At 38.5% G+C, this 20,257-nt stretch overlaps 1 protein-coding gene across 2 annotated transcripts in view; it reads left to right on the top strand.

The window, feature by feature from the left end:
* The window catches only part of grik5 (glutamate receptor, ionotropic, kainate 5), a 91,723-nt gene extending 84,908 nt beyond the window's left edge, over positions 1 to 6,815 (top strand). For both annotated transcript variants that reach the window (XM_072393934.1, XM_072393933.1), the window contains exon 20: positions 1,103 to 6,815. In XM_072393934.1, the coding sequence (XP_072250035.1) occupies positions 1,103 to 1,717 (615 nt within the window). In that variant the 3' untranslated portion in view covers positions 1,718 to 6,815. The remainder of the gene's footprint in view (positions 1 to 1,102) is intronic.
* The last annotated feature ends 13,442 nt before the right edge of the window (positions 6,816 to 20,257 follow it).

Below are 20,257 nucleotides of genomic sequence, written 5' to 3'. Positions count from 1 at the left end.
GCATGTGTGATGAGAGGAATGTTGGAGTATGAGTTCTGAACTGCTAGGGTGTCCAAAATAATACAAGAAATAGAAGTTTTGATTGCATGCTCTGCCTGTTTTGATGTCATTATGCCCTTTAAGTGTTTGGTGTTTAACAGTACTGCAGCAAGTGTTTGTGAGCTAAACATGATAGATCGGATAAGCAATATTGAGAAATGCCAATATTTGCTTGCATAAAGAAGCAGTGTGATCTTTTTCCCTGGCATTAAATGTCATGATGTATCTTCTTTTACATGCCTCACATGTACGCTGGTATTCTTCGTTTCCATTTTTGGATTACTTCTCACCCATTTCACTGTGCGTCTCCCTCTATCTCTCGAACACACACACCTCCTGTCATTTGGCCATCAGTGTCTGTTCTCCAATAACGAGTACTGTTTCTGTTTATGTGAGCACATGACTTTCGATTATAATTTTGATGAGAGTGTTCGTCTGTAGTGGACATGTTAATGCATTTTGTTTGTCATGTGTTCAAATAACAGTAGTCATGCTGTTGAAATCATGAAAGAGATTTATGGATGTGACTTTGTGTCTGTGTGCATATTTGCGTGAAGCTCTGCACAGCTGATGTATGAGCGAGTACTTTTTATCCTGTATGTGCACATGAGTTTGCGGGCCTGCCTGTCTGTTCATAGTGTCATGATTAAGTGCCCATAAACTAAACAACATTTTGGTGTTCTGTGTGTTTAGATTGTAATAACTCTCTCTGCTCCTTGGATATTCTCCCGTCTCTATCCATCTTCACATCCTTCCCAACTCCTGGTCATTTCTGTTCTTAAACCATCTCTCCATTTGTTGATCTGTGCCCTCGCTTCTCCTGCAACTCTTTTGTTTATCATGCCCACTGCATTTGTTCTTTCTCCCTCGTCGCCGCCTCCTTCTTTTTTTTGTTTTTGTTTCTTTTGAATTTTATTGCTTTCTCTCTGCTCTGTTTATGTACTGCCTTACCACTGTCTTGTTGTGCTGCCTGCCTACTTTGTGTCTGTGGCACCTCCCCTGCCTTTGCCTCCTTCCCTTTTCCTTTTTCCTTCTTTCCTCCCTCCTTCCTTTTCTCCTCTAGGTGTCTGTTTGTCAAGAGATGATCACAGAGTTTCGAAACGCCGTCTCCTGTAAAAAGAGCTCCCGCATGCGCCGCCGCCGGCCCCTGAGCAGCTCAGCAGCTTTGCGCCACCCCACTCGCATCGCTCTCGGGGCCCCTCGTCCCTTGCGGCTGGTTCGGGAGATGCGCCTCAGCAACGGCAAGCTATATAGTGGAGCTGGCCCCCTGACAGGTGGAGCAGGAGGGACAGGGGCGCCTGATCTTGGCCCTGGGCCCCAACGGATCCTAGATGATCCATTAGGAGCCAACACCACCCCACCTCCACCCGCCCCCACCCCTGTGATGCTGCCTGCTCGTGGCTGCACCCACGTGAGAATCTGTCAGGAGTGCAGAAGAATCCAGAGTCTGAGATCAGGCAGCAGTATAGGTTCATCCTCAACAAGAATACCACCTTCGTCTGCCCCCCTACCCCGGCTACCTCCGCCCCCACCCCAGTCCTCGTCTAACACAGACAGTGAGGGTGGAGGGGGGCCTAGCCCTAGGAGACTACATCACAGCCCCCCACCTCATACCCCTCGCCCCATTCCTCCTCCACAAAACGGCAACAACACAGACTTACTAGGGGACCAGGACTGAGTGTAGAAGCAGCTGGATGGGGGTTGGAGATGGTGTAGGGGGGCAGTGATGTTGCAGTGGTACACTTGTGCTGCTCAAAGAAACACTATGTCTACATGTGAAACTGATCTGAGTTTAAAAAAGTGGGTAATGAGGGAGAGAAAGGAGTGAAAATGTTCCACTCCATAAAATAGAAAGTTGACCTACAAAAGGAATGAATGGGACAGCGGTAACATTTCTCCATTAAAACCTGAGGCCTACAGATGCAGAGCAAACTGTAAGATGATCGCCTTTTAGGCTTCTGTGATCAGGTCAGAAGAGCAGTTTGGTTTGGACAAATCTGAAATGAATTGCACATGACCGAAGGATGGCCTCCTTTTGTCTTCTTATGCCCCTCTCACCTTACTTTCAGTCTTGAGGGTGCTGGTTTTCTTCCGCAGACACTTTCCTGGAAGCTGACTTGCTCTTCAGTTAAATGAATCCTTGCTGGAGGATTGAAAACAGAGACCAGAAGACTTATTTACTGTTGTTTTTTTTTCTTCTGTTGTCTATGTTTTGTTACCATTGTTCTAAGTGGGAATAAATACTGACTGTATGTGACACTATGGTGGATTATAACATAACTTGCAAGTTTTGTGTCCCTCCCTTTGCCCCACAGCTGCTTTTTTGGATGGTATCGAGAAGATGGATGAAACGACTTTAAGACAACAGTGTGAATAGTTGAAGAGAAGTGTTGACCTGCCTTTCCTTTTTTTTACACTATGTGTGCAAAATTTGTGCGTCTTGTAAGTCTGTCACTAACTGCTCAAATAAGAAGCATGTATCCAACACCCTTCTACCAACGTTAGATAATCAGACAAAGAAGGAAGACAAGTTCCTTTGAAATGGGAAATGAATGTTCCTCCTTATCCCCAGTAACACTCGCCATGCCTTTACTTTTTTTCTCCACCTCTGTTCACACATCGTAGACAAGATAGAGAGACTGGGTGTGTCAGAAAGACAAGGTGGAGAACAGAAAGGAGAGAAGATAGAAAGAACTAGGGAATGAAAAAGACACTACACTTTGAATTTGAATGAGAAATCTGTACCGGAACTACTTCGACAATTAGATATGTCCTGATCTGTTAATTCTGGGCATCTTTTAAGGAGCTTGTTAATGCGCCAGCAGGCTGGAGTTGCAGCCACTTCTCTACTCACTGTTCAACAGACTGACTTGGCCATCCGCAGTAGTAACTCCTGCCAGAGTGATAGACTCAACACAGCCTTGTCAATACTGTTTCAAGCTTTTGATCGCCTAATTACTCCCCTTGGTGGCTGGGGACTCATTCAGGAGGGGGTTGAACACAGGGAAACATGCTGATGAATACATTTACCAGAATTACATGATTTCCACTGTGGCTAAAAATAATCTTGTCTGTTCTAATTATATGTTTTATGTTATTGCCCAACATTTGCTGAAAACTACAGCTGAAACAGTGTGCAATTTATATAGCAATCAGCCACAACATTAAAACCACCTGCATAATCCTGAGTTTGGACAAGGTGCCCTGTGCTGTCTAGCACGGGGCACATCGGCAGCAGGTGCTTTGGGATTAATCCGGAATGGAACTTCCATGGATTGAGGATTTTTAAATTGCATGCTCGATCAGATTTCCATCTGGGGAATTTTGAAGCTTAGTCAAAGCTGAGCTTTTGGTTGCACTCTTTTAGCAATCCCCTAACCAGTTTTCCTAGTGTGTCGGGTGCATTGTTCTATTTGTGGTATGCGTGGTCTGCAACAGTGTTTATGTGGTGCTCACGTGTCAATTTAACATCCACATGAATGCTGCCAGGACCCAGCATTTCCCAGCAGAGGACTGCACTGTAACGAGATGATCAATAGCATTCACTTTATCTGTCAGTGGTTTTATTGTTGTAGCTGATTGATAAATAAGAAGGGGTATGTAAAGGGAATACATTGGTGGATTTGCATATTTTTATCCAACCCCAAGAAACCACTGCTCATCATTGCCTATACATTACAGCAATTATTGAAAAAGATAGATATGCATATTATTGAATTTGTTATTGTTACAGATCCCTTAAAAGACAAAAGCTGGTGAGAACGGGGCTTCGACATGCATCCTCTAAATAAGGCATTATCTGTCTTTATTTCACTAATACTTTAAGACGAATGAATGAACGAACGCTTATTATTGTTCTGTTAGCACATAGCTGCTGTTATGTGGCTACTTGCAGCTATAGGAGAGCCAACGGAGGGAATTCTACACAAACCTCCACTGGGATGACTTCACCGTTCACTCCGTTATGTGGATATACGCCGATCGCGAGTTATCTAAATATCTTCCGATGGATGCCGACTTTCGCCAAACTGCTCTCTGTGAGTAGATGAACGTATTTCATGCCAGAAATAAGGTCTAGGTTTAAAAATACTGGAGTTCACCTTTAATTCTACGAATGACACAGATGCAGTAGGAGTTACGTTCCTTTATTATGACACTACAGTTTGAGTCATTTTTGCTTACACCTTCTTTATTTCTCACTTGCAGACTTACCTGCGATTGTCCCCATTATTAAACCATAATTACTATTCAGTAACATCTGCTAAAAACTGCAGCGCCCAGCTGTTTTCATTGAGAACATAATGCCTCCATTATAATCTGTTTGTGAGCTGGTCAGTCTTCATACTCATTCAAATGCTCTCCCTGTTGTTGGAAAATAAGCAAAATGGAACTGATCAGTTTCATGTCTAGGATATAGTAGAAGAATAATAAGTGAATATTTAAATGGATTTATGAGAGGTGGGATTTGGCGAGGTAACTTTAGGTCAGCCTGTGGGTTTTCAACCTCACAGGGGTTTGGCACATTGCCTTGGTGATTAGTACTGGACACCAAACCTGCAGGTTTTTACGAAAATTCATAAAAAACATTATTTTTTAATGGGTTAAAGGGTTTTTCCCTTTTTGATTTCTTTGAACATTCTGTTGCACAGATTTACAAGAAAATTAACTTAAAGACATTTGCCAATGGGCTATGTACTAATTAGAATTGGACCCTTTCATCCCTGTTCCACTTAGAAATGATGAATCCTATATTGTTTCACATGCCATCATAATGCCTCTGCAGCAGACACATTTAATAAAATCATTATTATTGTCAGACCTTCTTGTGCCTTAATGATAGGGCAGTGAGTTTGATAAACCTGTTAGTTCTCACAGTCTTTAATTCTTTTGACAGCTTTTCTTCTTGACGTTGTCTCCAGTGACTGTGTTGCTTTTAGATAGGATTATATTTCACAGTTCTTAACACTTTAAAAACATGGGTTGACACTGGTTGTAAAGTAGCTTGTTGACTTATTTTGTTCACCTAGAAACCAAAAGATACCCGGGGTATGTTGAACCTGCTTTGTGACTCAGACCCCAGAGATGGTCCTCTTGTTAAAAATGATTTATATTTAGTTCACTTCACTTTAAAGCAGACATTTAAGTCCCAGAATCTATCGCTGATGTCACTTTATTATCGTGTCTTTCATTAGTAATTCCTGCAGGTCAGTGACTCAGTGTTCATGGAACCTGCTGCCCATTCACTTTCTAAATGAATCCTTATTGAATGACTCACCATTTACTGGACTTGAGGTGATTTGATGCGTAGTTATCATCAATGCTCTTATGACAGTGGGTTTAAAAGGTCTTTCTGGTAGGTGTCCTCAAGGAGAGATGACGTGTAAGACTTGAGACTTGGCTGATGCAACATTTTCAGTGAAAAGTATTACCGGATTCTCGTCATTCTGTTGTTCATGTTTTTTTAATGTTTGTTGTTCTTGTGGCTTGACTTACAGACAGCAGAGCTTATGAATGTAATGATTTAGCTGCCAGTTCTCAGTTGTTGGAAGCTGCTCTTTTCCTGCACCCTGAAAACATCAATAGCTTTTTTTGCCTTTGCCTCTTGTTTCGAGAGACAGTTTTCTAATGTGTACATCCGCATAAAACCATCATCCCTGAAAACTTCCACAGCCATGATAGACCTGAAGACTCGAGCTGTTGTAACATTTGACTGACACCCATCATGCTGTCATCCAAACATATCCAAATGGGAATGTAGCTCGTGATCATGGCATTGTCTGGATCTGATAGCACAAGACCGTGATCCCTCACTGGTTTCCTACCTGTCCATATCCAGCATGCAAACAGTGTGAGATAATTTGCAAAGCCACCAGTCCACCCTTTACAAATCCCTCTGAAAAATGCAGGTATTGTTGTTTTTGCCAACATTTCACTGCTGTATAATTTTTTTCCCCCTGTGAAGCCGATTTGTTGACACCCTTGTGCTGCAGATAATGAATGATAACATTGTTTGCTCACGTTATGCATTTTCTCTGAATGACAAGCTGGCTGAATTTGATGCTTCTGTCTCTCTATCTCTGTTTTCTTCTGCCTTTGTGTCCAGAATGCTGACGAGACAGCACGAGTCAACCTTTTCAACACGCTGCCACAGTACACACACATACAAACAAGCAAACAGAAATGCATCATTCACGGCATCTTTATCTCTGATCCCTTTTGTTGCCTGAAGTTTGTTTGGAAATTTGTCCTCAGAGTTTTTTTTAAATGCCTTCTATGATTTGTCTGCATTCTCCAAACTTAGTATGTGACAGAACCACGCAGCCACATTAAAGTGGCTATTGACAGCTTTAAAGCATCAGCTGAAATGCATGATATGGAGAGACAGGACAAAGGCTAAAAGAGAAAAAACCCACAAAACTTAAGTGTTGCTGGTGTGATTCTAAACGGGAGGGAGGGTCACAAAATGAAGGAAACTGGGTGTCTGAACAGTTGCTCCACCAAACAAACATTTGTTTACTTTTGCGTTATTTTCTTTGGTATTTTCTTTTTCATATTTCTATACTAGTGCTAAATGGATTATCAAAATGATGAATATTATGATTAAATTGTTATTGTTCCTATTGAAGAGCTCAGATCTCTATAAAATGCTTGTGGATGAAGGCTTGGGGATGTGAGGTGTTGGGATGAAAGTGTCATGATGTTCTTCAGAGAGATTTCCCTGTTGTTCAAACTTATAGACACACAGTTCTTTTGGAATAAAAAATATTCAAACAGTCTTACGTGATTTATTTGATTTTTCACATGGATAGTTAATTACTTTTCACATCTAGGTGATATTTTACTTCCTTCAAGTGACATACTAATTTCTACAATGTAATCAGTAGAGAACCGATATGATGACAGTACAAAATATTCTGTGAAAGACATACTAACATGAAATTTAATAATAATGATCTGTCAGCTTGTATGCAAAGCATGACTGTTGTAGCTGGTTGAGGCTGAGTCAGATTCTGGGTACTTTATATAAATGCCATTCTCGTTTGAATGATGAACACTACACTATTCCTTTTCTCACCCTAGTAGTTCTGTTATGGGTGATTGATTGGAGTAGGACCCAAAGGCAGAACACAAGAGGCAAAGTGAGCTTTAATTTATGTTGATGTGACATAAAAGTCCAACATGGATCAAAAATAGGTTGTCAACAATGAAGGTAAAGATACAGGAGGGCAAAGTGAGGCTCAAGTACAAGCCAAGGATTACAAGATAAACACAACTGGTGGCATGACAGGATGACACAAGAAAAGGTGGACAGAGGTTTGGTAAACAGGCCGGCTGAACAGACTAACCAAGCACAGAAGGAGAATCAAAACTATAACATACACACACTGAAATACTGAGATCTAATTGGGTAAGAAGACACAAATAAAACCAGAAAAGGCAGGAGGAAAAATGAGTCAAAGATGCAAATGTACAAAAACCCTACATAGCTAATTTTTATTCTGTTTAATTTTGTTATCTGTTTCTAACATTATGATATATACAAACAGTATATATAACATAAAGTATCTTTATTAGTGCTGCAGCAGTATAATTTCCCACCTGGAACTGATGTAGTATTATTGAACTGAACTGAACAGACAATGACACACAGGGACCTCAATAACCAAAATACAGGGAGACTAAAAGAAATAGAAAAATAAAACAGGAATTTCATGAAAGGTAAACTAAGAAACAAGACAGCTACAAACAAAGCAGGAGCTTTATGAAAGCAAAGAACACAAGAAAACTAAAGCTGAAGCAGAAACTGCACGGAAACAAGAACAGGAGGAGAAACTAACTGAAATTAACAAGAGAGTATGTTTTAAAAAATGTAAGAGTAAGTAAGTTAGTAGGTTTTTCTGAATGTAAGAGTAAGTGAGGTAAACTGGAAGACAGAATGTTAAGGACAAAGCAAGAATGATTTTATTTTATTACAACCTTATTCTTTTCCTTAGCTCTGTTCCTTAACCTAATTGGAAAACGTCTGACCACATGAACATTAAACTGTTAATATTCAATAAATATTCTACGAAAGAGCACTTGAGATACTTCATCTCATACAGTATTATCACATTATAACAGGAAGGTTATCTGATATTTATCATATCAGAGATACTATAGAATGTTGCCTTATTGTAAAGGTTAATAACTAGAAAAGGAATTGTAATCAGAAGCAACTGCGGGTTCAGTGTCTTGTTCATACGTTCACACTTTGCCATGAAAATCTACTCTGTAACTGCTGGATAACCAGCTCTAGCACATGAGCAACAGCATAACCACGACTGTAGCTACTACCGACCTGCTTACTGTTTCTTTCAAAGGAGCAAAAGAAAAAAAATCAATAATAACTGAGGTTTTAGGAAATGTTTGGGTTTAGAAAAGAAGAACAAACTGCTTTTTAAAATGTTCTTCTTGTCATTTTTTTTAATTCAAGGCGGACATGATCAGTGCACAAATGTAGGTCTACACAATAAGAAGTCACAAGTTGGTTTAATCTTTACCGATACTGACCCTGACATAAACCAAATGACAGATAAATGTAGTGGAGTAGAAATGAAAACCGTTGGAAAGTACAAGCATGTCAAAGTTGTGGTTGTTACACTTAAAAGTAAAGTAAACGTATTTAACATCACAGTTTGATTAATTAGTTTCCTGTTGGGACAAAACAGTTCGGTTAAAATAATAGAATAAAAAAAACAAGATTTTCACGAGAAATTTCAATTTTCCTCTGACACCACAGACTGTTTCCATTTCTTAAGCACTGATGATCGATATACATATATATATAGCTTTAGGCTTAGCATTTGCACACCCACAAAATGACATTTCGAAGAAATGCTGTTTGAAAAACAACACAATTGTCATCTTTCATGGTGCATAATTATCACGATGCAACAGCTGCAAACAGTGCAGTAATACTGAGTCTGTTGTGTATTAAGCAAGCTGAATACTGGCTATGATGAGGGCAGAATTCAAAGTGGAAGTGACAACAAAAGGAAATAGTCTGGTTGCCCCAGTGGCATCGATAACATTCATGGTTTGGTCATGTCATATCCTGTGGTCTCACCACCAAAGATTTCTAAATGTACATGTTTGTCTACTATTTAGCTGCCATGCAATTAACAAAAATCAACATTTGTATTCTTCTTTCTTCTATAATCTTGACTGGAAGGTTGCAGATATTATCAGTTTAGGTTTCTTTTCTTTTGACTGCCTGGTCATGTTTGCTCTAAGCTACAACACCAGACACATTTTTTAAAATGTATTTCTAATTTTGACTGATGTTTACAGTGAATAAAATGTATCTGCTGACATTCACACAAAACGGCTTTTTAAAAAAAACCTATTAAGCACCAACCTGCAAAACACTTTTGATCAATTAATGGCTTTAAGGATCTGATGACAGTTTCACTTATTAATGAGAGCCTTCACAGAGGTAGACTCTGTCTCTCTGTATATATCGGATGAGGGGGTAACATCTCTGAGAGGTTTAATACTGAAATCAGCTTAAAGACCATGTGCTGCACCCTGCAAACGTAAGAATAATGAATTTTCTGTTTTACCTTCATCATTAATGAGCCTGACTTGTTTAAACCAATGCATTTTATGCAAAACAACTTAATCTCGCAAATGAAAAATAAATTGTATCTGGAAACAAGTGTGAAACACTTATGTTTCAGACCAACTCCACTTGTCTTTTCAGTCACACATCCCTTCACCAGCTGTGTTTAAAAGATATGACAGTTTCAGTAAAAGAAACTGAAATAAACTTGGACAGAAAACTGTGCTGATTGCAGTAACTCACCAAAGCAGACATGTTGACTGACTGAAGTAACAAAAAGAACAGCTGTAGAATTAGTTTTTGCACTCTGCTTACTGATTTCCAGACTAAATATTTTGCCTGACCATGAAAAAACAGAGCTGATCTAATTGTAGATTATGAAGGTTTGCTTCCTAAAAAAATGTTTACCAAATTCACTTTAAATGCTGATACATGAACAGGTATGTTTATGTTATGTTTATGCATTTAGCAGATGCTTTTATCCAAAGCGACTTACAAATGAAGACATAACAAGCTATATAAAAAAGCTAACAATAAACTACATAGAAAGAACCCACTTGTCAAGTTAATGGAATAAGTTAGTAATATCTAATGATTAGATCTTAGCCCATTGAATAAATAAGCATGTTACACTCAGGGACGTACCTCATTCTGATGATAATGACATGAGTTGTGGCTAACATGGTCACTACTGTCACCAAGAAGAGTCCAGCTGCGATCATCCTGGGTAGTATCACCATCTGCTTGGTCTTTTCTGGGCAAAGAAATAGTGTGAGACGAGTGTGAGATGAGTCATGTTGTACGAAAGTTAAGTGAAAGTTCACAGTGTTGACAACAACTTAAATAATTTAACGACAAATTCAGACTTGGAGGAGATTTGTTGATTTTGATAAACTTATATAGGCAATGACAGACTGTATGAAAATATTTTACTCACCTTGAATGACAAGTCTGGTGGTTCCCTCAACTGAAACACTGGGGAAGATGGTCAAGCTGCAGCTGCAAAATCCTACATCTGCCATTAAGGCATCTTTTATTATCAACGATTGCCTCTTCACCTTCACTCTGCCCTTCAGTGGAGATTCATGAATGTGCTCTCCGAACTGGCTGCTAAAAACAATAATGGTGGTTTTAGTTGTTTCTTCTGGCTTCAGGAGATCCCACTGCATCTGAGTAATTGTGACATCCTTTGGTAGTTGGATGGATGGGCAAGGGAGGGTGACATCAAACCCGACATATCCAGTCACTTCAGCTAAGTCTTCCACTCTTTGTGCTTTTAGAACTGTGGAAATTAAATTACACGATAGAAAGAAGAGGGAGAAAACAGATTGATAAAAAAACACGATTTACACATTTTATGTCTCAAAACTTGCTCATAAATAAACATGGTAACAAAAAAAGATGAAAAACAAAGGGAGCTGGACAAAATAATCTAACTAGAGACACATTTTCCCCTGATGGCTTGAGTGACGCTTTAAGCTTCAAATGCACAACAAGACTTTACAAATGTATAATGTAAAGGTTTCATAAAAGGGTTATTCATGTTATCAAAAGTAATTTGTTAACTTATTCCCCTTATTACAAAAATGTTTTCTAATTAAAAAACAATCGTCTCACCTGGGAGGAATATGATGTAAGCCAGCTTCAGCTGAAGGTGAGACAATGTGCTGCAAGTTTTCATTGTGCACAATTACACTGAAAAACAGAAACTTTTTTAGGGATCAAACAGTACTAGTCAGCCTTAGAACAAGCATCAACATGACCTCTGAGCTGCAGAAAAGCGGATATTTCTGTTTGATTAGTCAAAGTCTAAATGTTTTGTGGGAACAGTAGAAAAATTTCCCAAATGATGGCAACAATGGGAAGCAGAACAAACAGAAAGAGGAACTTGGGCAGAATAATTACCACAAATTTCATAAAACAGCTTCTCAAAACCTCTGCATTAGCATAATAAGTCTGACTAAGATACCATACAGTCATCTTTTGTTTGTCCTTTCTATGTCAGTTTAAGCATTCAGTTATCTGATCATCCAAACCTACTTTGGTTTGTGTCTGGATTTGTAACTGTGTAGCAGAAAATCCAATGAGAAGCAAATTATTGTGAATATTAAGTTTAGAAACACGCTAACATGTTGATATGGTTTTTATATGGTTTTTTATATATATAAAAATGAATAAACAAGCCATCAACAACATGACTTTACATTTCCAGCCTGGGACCTGCAGTGATCCAATGGAGTCTCTAGATTACAGATTTAAACTGTCAGGGTATATTGTTTCCTTACAGTGCTCCAGATTCATAGATGTATATATGGTAAGGTCAAAAGCAAATTTCATTTGTGTGCATTTGTATAGCTCAATTTAAGAGTCCCTTCAACTTTGCTGTTCTCTTCTTATTATGTTTCACATGTTTGAATGTATGTCATGTTTTGTGCTAATGTATTCCAGGCCCTGCTTCATGCTGTGTCTATCACTCTATTTGATGTTTGTCTGTTTAACACATGTTGAGCACAACTCTGCAGCCCTTGCTTTGTATATTTCCTCTTTCCTGATTTGCAAAAGAAACTCTGGGTTTACTTCTCCTTCAAGTCTGATACACTTTAGCAGTGTTGCCTGATGTTGTGTCTTTATATCTTCACATTTTTGTGCAGTTTCAGGCATCACCAACATGATCATCAACAGGATTTCTGTCATTTTGAGAAATATTTTCAAACACAAACCAAAATTAAGGCCTGATGGTTCTCCTGACTTTACGCAGCTAACTGAAACAATAACCTCAGTGCAACAGTGACCTTGTGTGGTCAAATGATGGTATTGTTGTGTATTGAAAAGGATAACTAACTTATACCTGCAGATGTATTTGATTTGATCAATTAAGTTGGTCATGTGTCAGGGTAGAAAACCCATTAGAATATTTCTATGAAAAGAGAGCAAATGCTCACAAGGAAAGACAATTCCAGGATTAACACATAAATCAATATCTTCTTCTGTCTCATACATCATTGCAAAACTTTTATACTTGCTTGGTTGTTCTAAACTATTTTGAACTATATCAGATTTAAATGTGTATATGTGTGCTAATACATTTAAGTATGTATCATGAGTGACCTTCTGAAAGTAGTCTGTGCTTCTTTTCATGTTAGTGCTTTGTAATTGTTGCTGAAATAAATAAGTGATTTTTTTTATAAACAATAAGGGCAGGTAACAATTTTCAAAAATTGTTTATGAGTAGTTTTCCAGGTGGCGGTTTCCACAGTTCTCCCCCTGCACATGCATGGGTTATTTTGGGGTCTTTTGGCATCCTCCCACAGTCCACTAACATGCATGTGACATTGATTGGTGATTCTTCATTGACCCATGGGGAGAGACTGAGTAAGCATGGTTGTTTTTTCTCTGTGGGGCCCTGTGAGGGGCTGGCAACCTGTCCAGGATTTACCCCGCTCCTCACCCAATGGCATCTGGGACACCCTCCGGCCTCATCTAATCTCTTAAAATTGTTTAATTTGTTGGCATGTTCATTGATTTATTCTCTTCTTTCGGTTTCAGTTTTTGTCTTTTTATTTCTCCCTGTTGGAAAAAGAGGAACTTTCTGTGATCAAGCATTAGCATAATGATGTTGTTTCTTTCACTTCAGCATCAGTGAAAACGACATATGACCAACATTTACACCACAGAGCCTGTAACAATCTCATATTTCTTATCCATTACAACAGATATACATTCACAGTTGGAAGGTCAAAGTGATGATTTAAGAAAAATACAGAATAGCATCAGCAAGTAGGAAGTGCATGATTTATTGAAAGCTGAAGAGATGTGATGAGTTTCACCAAGCAATAAAATGACAGTTAAGCAGCTTACATAAAGTACAGCAGCTGTAAAGGTGTTTGCTCTCACCCAGTGGAAGAGAAGAATGTGAAGTGCCTTTATATGACTGGATGAAGGGGTAACATCTCAGGGAGGTTTGAACAACCTAGACAATAGCTTGTACCTGGATGATCAAGAGTGATTTAGTGCACTGTTTACGCATATTGCTCTCATCAAAGCAACCAAATGGTCTAAAGTACCTGAAAATGAACTAGAACATAAAGCTGTTGTTTTAAACCTGCTTTGAGCTTACTATGTCTTTCTCAATCACTCTTTGGTAGATGACAGTTGTGATCGAACGAACTGAAAGAAACCAAAAGACTTAAAAAAAAGTAGAAGTAAGAAGAAGAAGCCAGAGTTTTTTCATAGTAAAATGAAAACTATAAACTTTCAGTGTATAGTCAGTGTTCATCAAACAAAAACATGCAGCTTTTCTTTTTTCGTCTGAACTGGAAGATTGATTCTCTTACACTATACTCTCGTCAAAGGTTACTCGAGGGTCTGTATGAATCTTTATTCATGCGCTTGATTTGGATGAACATCATATGCAGTCATGTGAAAGAGAAGCTATCCAACACTCGATAAAAATCATCCTAAAACTTACAGGGTTGTAAATTAATTCTGCGCCTTATTCCTCATTTACAAGCTGAATTCTTCAATTAATAAAGCTGATTTACTTTCCCTAGTGCTGGCATCTTGCTCCAGTCAAAATTACAAGTACTAGCTGCCACATAGCAACCCAATGCCTGTCACACAAATGCACAAGTTGACATGGACTATCTGCACCTGTTGTAGCTGCTTTCTGCTACTGGTGCAGAGGCGCTTACATGCACAAATGCAGCTAAATGAATGGAATCTCATATTAAAGATCAGACCATGTTAGTCCTGCAGTGAATTTGCTTCCACACGTACACACTTGGTTGCACCTGATTCTGATGACATGACTTATGGCCACCATAGTCAATACTGTCAGCAAAATAAGTCCAGCAGCAATAATCGTGTGTAATATCCCCATCAACTTTGTCTTTTCTTGGAGAAAAAAACATGACCAAAAGGGCAATCAGTTAAATTATATGAAAATTGAATAGATGTTACTGTGCTGAGACCACTGATTGTCTCAATTTTATGAGATGGAATACAATAGATTTGTTACTATTTTTTTAAAGTTTTTTTACTTACCTTCAACAGACAGGTTAGTGAGACTTTCATACGAACCACTGGGAAAGGCTGTCATGCTGCAGGTACATGACACTGAGTCTGCCTTTTTTTTTTTTTTTTTACAAAAGTAATTATCAGTGCTTGCTCTCTAATTTCCATTCTGACTTCCAGAGAAGATTCAGGAATATACTCTCCAAAGACTGTATTCCTATTAAAGATTTCCTTTACCTCCTCTGGTGACTGCAGATCTCACTAATTGTGGCTAAAAGTATAACTATAATAAATAGAAAAAGAAGAATATTAATCCTGCACATGTAACAGCTATTAAATCTTAAGGATAAATCACACTTATAAAAATAAAACAAGTTAAATCTAATCCTCTGCAGTCTAAACAGTTTAGGTGCCTCACACTTCAAGCTCCATGTTGTCCAAAAAGAAAAGCAGTTTAACAAAGTTAACGGCTGGAAGTTTTTCCTGTGTGCCAGCATTGCAACATCCATGAGCATCAGTGACCTTGGGTGGTTAAATGATTAAAAAATAAATAAATAAATAGTGATATTTGTTATTGTAACACCACCATTTGTTCTAAAAAGCAAGTTATGTGTCAGGGTGAAAATGAAATCTTCTGAGAACATCTCCTCCCCTAACACCTCTAAAAGCTGTCATACCCAACTGAAACTCACTCGCATTTCTGTGAGCTGAAGCGCTTAAGGGACACCTTATTACCCAACTGAAGATCGAATGTTGCGTCTTCGCTTGTTAATCTCTTTGGATAAAAGAATCTGCTGAAGGACTACATCTAAAGTGTAAAAGTAGAAAAAAATTAACGGAAACACTGAGCAATGAAGGAAATAGAGGAAGTACTTTGAATATGAACTAATCTAACCCTAACCCTGTGAAAAAATGTCTTCCGTGTATTTGTGAGTCATGGCAGTGTTTAATATTTCGATCACTGAACAAACCACAAAATGAAGTCAGATATAACTGACACAACTGACATGTTATCTGAAAACAACTCAGACAGTAGACATTTCGTGAGAGCTCTTTGATTGTCATTTTGGCAGAAATAACTTATAAAAACAGAATATGAAGCTATAGCAGTTATGATAATTATCTAATCTTTCATAAATTTATACTATTTGAATGCTTGACGTTGGGCCTTTTGAAGACAATCGAGTGTGTTTCTGGTTATTCTTCACTATTTTAGAAACTATTCTAATGAAAATGAGCCGCTGCCCAAATTCCACACTGTCATGAATCTAGGTGTTGTTACAGTGACTAACAATGACCTACCGATAAGTTACTCTTTAATATTGATAGTGATTTAGATGCTTGGAAACAAAGCAAACAAAAAGGAGCAAACAAACTTTTTGTGGTTGGTATCTCTCTTTGCTCTGAATACAACTGTGTCACTCTCTGTAAACATATGTGCATCATGTGACCAGTGCAACCACATGAGCCATCGCTGCAAATACATACATTACACTTCTACCACTTCTCCGACCAAAAAATCAAACAAAGTGAAAGAAAAGCACATTCTGTCAGTGTTAATATACAGAACAATGAAACTGATGTTGGAAAGAAAAAGATATTAAAGTTGATTTGTATTGAAAAATAGTCAATAGATGCCACTATATACAGGTCTATATGAGGTAAAGTGACAAACTAAGTCAGATTCTATTCCACAGATGTTCTAGGCTATCATTCCTTCATCAGGGTGGTGCTTCCTTAAGCCTAAATTATGGGAGTTAATTTCCTGGAGTTTTCCCTGAAAAAAAGCTCCTACGGGAAATGTAATTAACAGTAGCTGGACAACACAAATTTAAGACTTATTTGCATTAGGATCGGGATTCATGTACTGTTTTTTTTACACATTTTGAATAAAGCTTGCAAGTAAAATAAACATCAATATTATGCTGTCACTGCAGGTTACAAAAAGCTTTCTGGTCTGCAAGTTATGCAGTCAGTTATGCCTCAGTTGTGCAAATTGAGCTCCTGCTACATCAAACCTATCAACAGCAGGAACAATATAATAATGTATACACACACACACATGTATATATGTATATTCATATATATATATATATAGAACAGGCTCTTTGCATAAGAGCAATAGAGGCTGGGGTCTTCCACATCAGATGGGACCCCAGATGTAGGTAGTGCCAAGAGGCTTCTGAGACAGTCTAGCACTTGGTTGCGGTGTAAAATGCAGGCAAGTGTGCAGTGTGCAGCAGGAATATCTGTTCTAAGTGTGATGGTTGAAGTTCCAAAGTCAAAGTGGAAGACACATCTAAAAGTGGTGAAGAACCAAAGAGTTTACATCCTGTGGGGCTCCCAGATCGCGACTGATAAAATGGTGATGGCAAGCCAACCCGGAAAGTGTGGTGATCAACAAATGACAGGAAAAGGTAGGACTGACAGATGTAGTAACCCAAAGTGATAGAAACATCAAAAGCAAGGAATATGAGAAGCTCAAAAAATGATGCCAGTGATAACTGAAGCACTCAGGTCCATCTCTCCTAACATGGTAAAATGATTCCAACAGATCCCAGGAACAACATCAGGGATCTCTGTCCAGACGAGCGCAGTTCTAGGATGGCAAATATACTGTGTAGAACCCTGAAACCTCTACCTCTCTGGTAGGGGACTTGAACTAGTTTAGAGTTAATTTCGTTTGTTGTTTTCATGTGCCATCACTGCAGCAGAGATAACAGAGCCTCTTATTTGGTGCTGAGAAAAACCAAATAAAAAAAAAACACCTTATGGCAGCACCACAAATGCAAACTGCCAGTAATCAGATGTGGCTACAACTGAATGAGGGTGAGGAGTAGCTGGTTTATCAGATTAGTTGCATAACTGCAACAGTTAGTAAGCCCCTGAATGAAACAGTCAACTTGTCAACAGTCAAACAACTGTGGAGACACCAGAAACACAAAGACAAATAAACAATTACAAAAGACAAATTACAAATGGTAACATGAGAACAAGCTGTTTTATTACAAAACCCACCTTATTTTCTACATTGCTCATGCAGGCTTACTGATTTAGATCTTAACATAGCTCATTATCAGTCATTTGAATAATTAAGTACACCCTCTTTCAATTCTATGGTTCTATATTTGAGGACAAAATAAGACATTTAATCCCATCTAGCTCCTTAACAAGTTTGAACCAAAATGTAGAGGCTGAGCGTGAAAAAAATAAATACACTTTATTTATGGTAGAATCACCTTCAGCAGCAGTGTTATCAGTCTCTCACGTCAGTGTGGAGGCGTTTTGTCCCATTCCTCTTTTCAACGTTGTTTAAGTCCATTGAGATTTGCAGCATTTGTTTATGTGCAGCTCTCTTTTAGTCCGGCCACAGCATTTCAGTGAGGTAAAGGCAGCTTTGGTCCAAAGCAACACCACAATATTTTTTTTTCAGTCATTTTGATGATTTGCTGCTGTGTTTTGGATCATTGTCGCATTGCATGATCCAGTTTCAGCCAAGCTGTAGCTGTCAGACACATTTGACTCTACAACACTTTGTTATACGGAGGAGTTCATGGTGGACTCAATGACTGCAAGGTGTCCAGGTCCTGTGGTTGCAAAACAAGCCCAAATCATCAGACCTCCACCACCGTGTTTGACAGCTGGTATGAGGTTTTTGGTTTTCATCAGACATCGTGCTGTGTATTATTACCAAACATCTCTACTTTAGTCTTGTCTGTCCAAAGGATATTGTTCCATTAGTCCTGTGGTTTGCTCAGATCTAACTTCAAAACCTAAGCTGTGCTTCCGTGTTCATTTTAGAGAGAAGGGGTTTTCTCCGGGGACCCTTTCAAACAAACCATACTGTTCAGTCTTTTTCTATTTGCACTGTCATGAACTTTAAGACTTAACATGCTAAGTGAGGCCTGTAGAGTCAGAGATTTTTTTTAAGTTTCTCTGAGCATTGCACAATCTGACCGTATGTGTTCCTAAATTTATTTCTAAGTAGTGGAACAATCACATATACTTTAAATGAAAAAAAAAAAATTCTCAGTTTATCTCTCACATATCAGATACGGAAACACTTTCATAATGAACTCTCTTCAAGCAAAATTGATCTTATCTTCTTCATCTATTTCCTGTCACAACCTAAGTCTTCAAAAAATAGTCTATCAAAAACTAGTTAAGATATAGGAAAATGTTTATTCAGCAACAATGAAAAGAAAGAAAAAAATTACACACCACACACATCTTTACATAGAATTATATGCGTATGTGTGAGTTTACAGAATATATTGTACACTTTAATTTCTGTCAGCACGACTTATTTATCAAAACACAATAGAATGATACCAGATTACTGAAGAACCCTCAACACAGAATAAATACAAAGTTTTGCCTTTATGTTTCAAACAGCAAAAACTCCTTTTGCCCTCACACACTCTGACAGCGCAGAGTCTAGAGGATTATCACACATGACTGTTGCCTCAACATCTCACACCCACAGTATCACGTTGTCAGGAAATGCTGGCTGTAAATCATCGGGTGATAGTGACTGTTGGTACACACATTTACGAAACATTACTGCACATTTGCACACCATATGGTGTCACCTTTTTACACGAGGCACTGTCAGCCTGCAACACCTGCAGACAGGACTGTGACATGAACGCTGAGAAATGTTTTGCACAACAGGTGCAAGCAGACGGAACACTGGGTTGCAACTAATTCTACAACCTATGGCATAAGAAAACATGACAGTACTGATTTTTTTTCATTCACTTATGGTTTAAACTATGATAGAGTTTGATGAAGATAAGTTTGAGCAAATTCTGCTCCAGCCCACAGTTATTTCATCTGACTTAACACTTTTAGCTTAGCCTGAGGTTAATGTGACATGGTAGTTTTTGTGAAGCCCAGACATATTTTCACTGATTCTGCAAGTTTCTTCTTTTACCTTTTTTTCTATCTTCCTCCTTTGATGGTTAGGGTATGAGGAATAGGAACTAAGTGCACCCTGTCATAAATGCATGTCAAGACCAGCACTTCCCTGCAGAATAAATTCACCGCTGTAACCTCTCTAAAATAACACAGACCATGTACTGCTCTGTCTCGATATTTGCATTCAAATGGAGAACTGTCTTTTCTATTCCCGTAGAACATGATGAACATTTTTGCAACATTTTTTAAGAGACTAAAGTAGAGATGTCTGGTCACACTGCACAGCAGCACATATGTAAAAAACAAACAAACACAGCATATCAGCACAAACACCTCATACCAACTGTACAACACATGGTAAAGGGATGATGGTTTAGGCTTGTTTTACAGCCACAGGACCTGAGCATCTGTGTGACAGCTAAAACTTGGCTGAAACTGGGTCATGCAACGAGACAATGACCCCAAGCACAGCAGCCAATCTACAACAGAATGGCTGGAAAAAAACAAAGCAAACAAAAATACAACAACAACAACAAAAAAAACAAGAATCATAGCGTCAAAGTCCAGACCTTCACCTTATACGAATGCTATGGCAGAACCTTTAGGGAAAATTGCAACTGAAGCAACGTTCTACAGAACAGTGAGTATATAGTATTTGTCTTAGTTTCTGTTAAAAGTGACACT

This window comes from Leuresthes tenuis, unplaced genomic scaffold, assembly GCF_036924035.1.
Source record: "Leuresthes tenuis unplaced genomic scaffold, fLeuTen1.0.hap1 SCAF_10, whole genome shotgun sequence".
Classification (NCBI taxonomy): domain Eukaryota; kingdom Metazoa; phylum Chordata; class Actinopteri; order Atheriniformes; family Atherinopsidae; genus Leuresthes; species Leuresthes tenuis.
The sequence above is the reverse complement of the archived record's forward strand: the minus strand, read 5'-3'. Positions and strand labels throughout refer to the sequence as shown.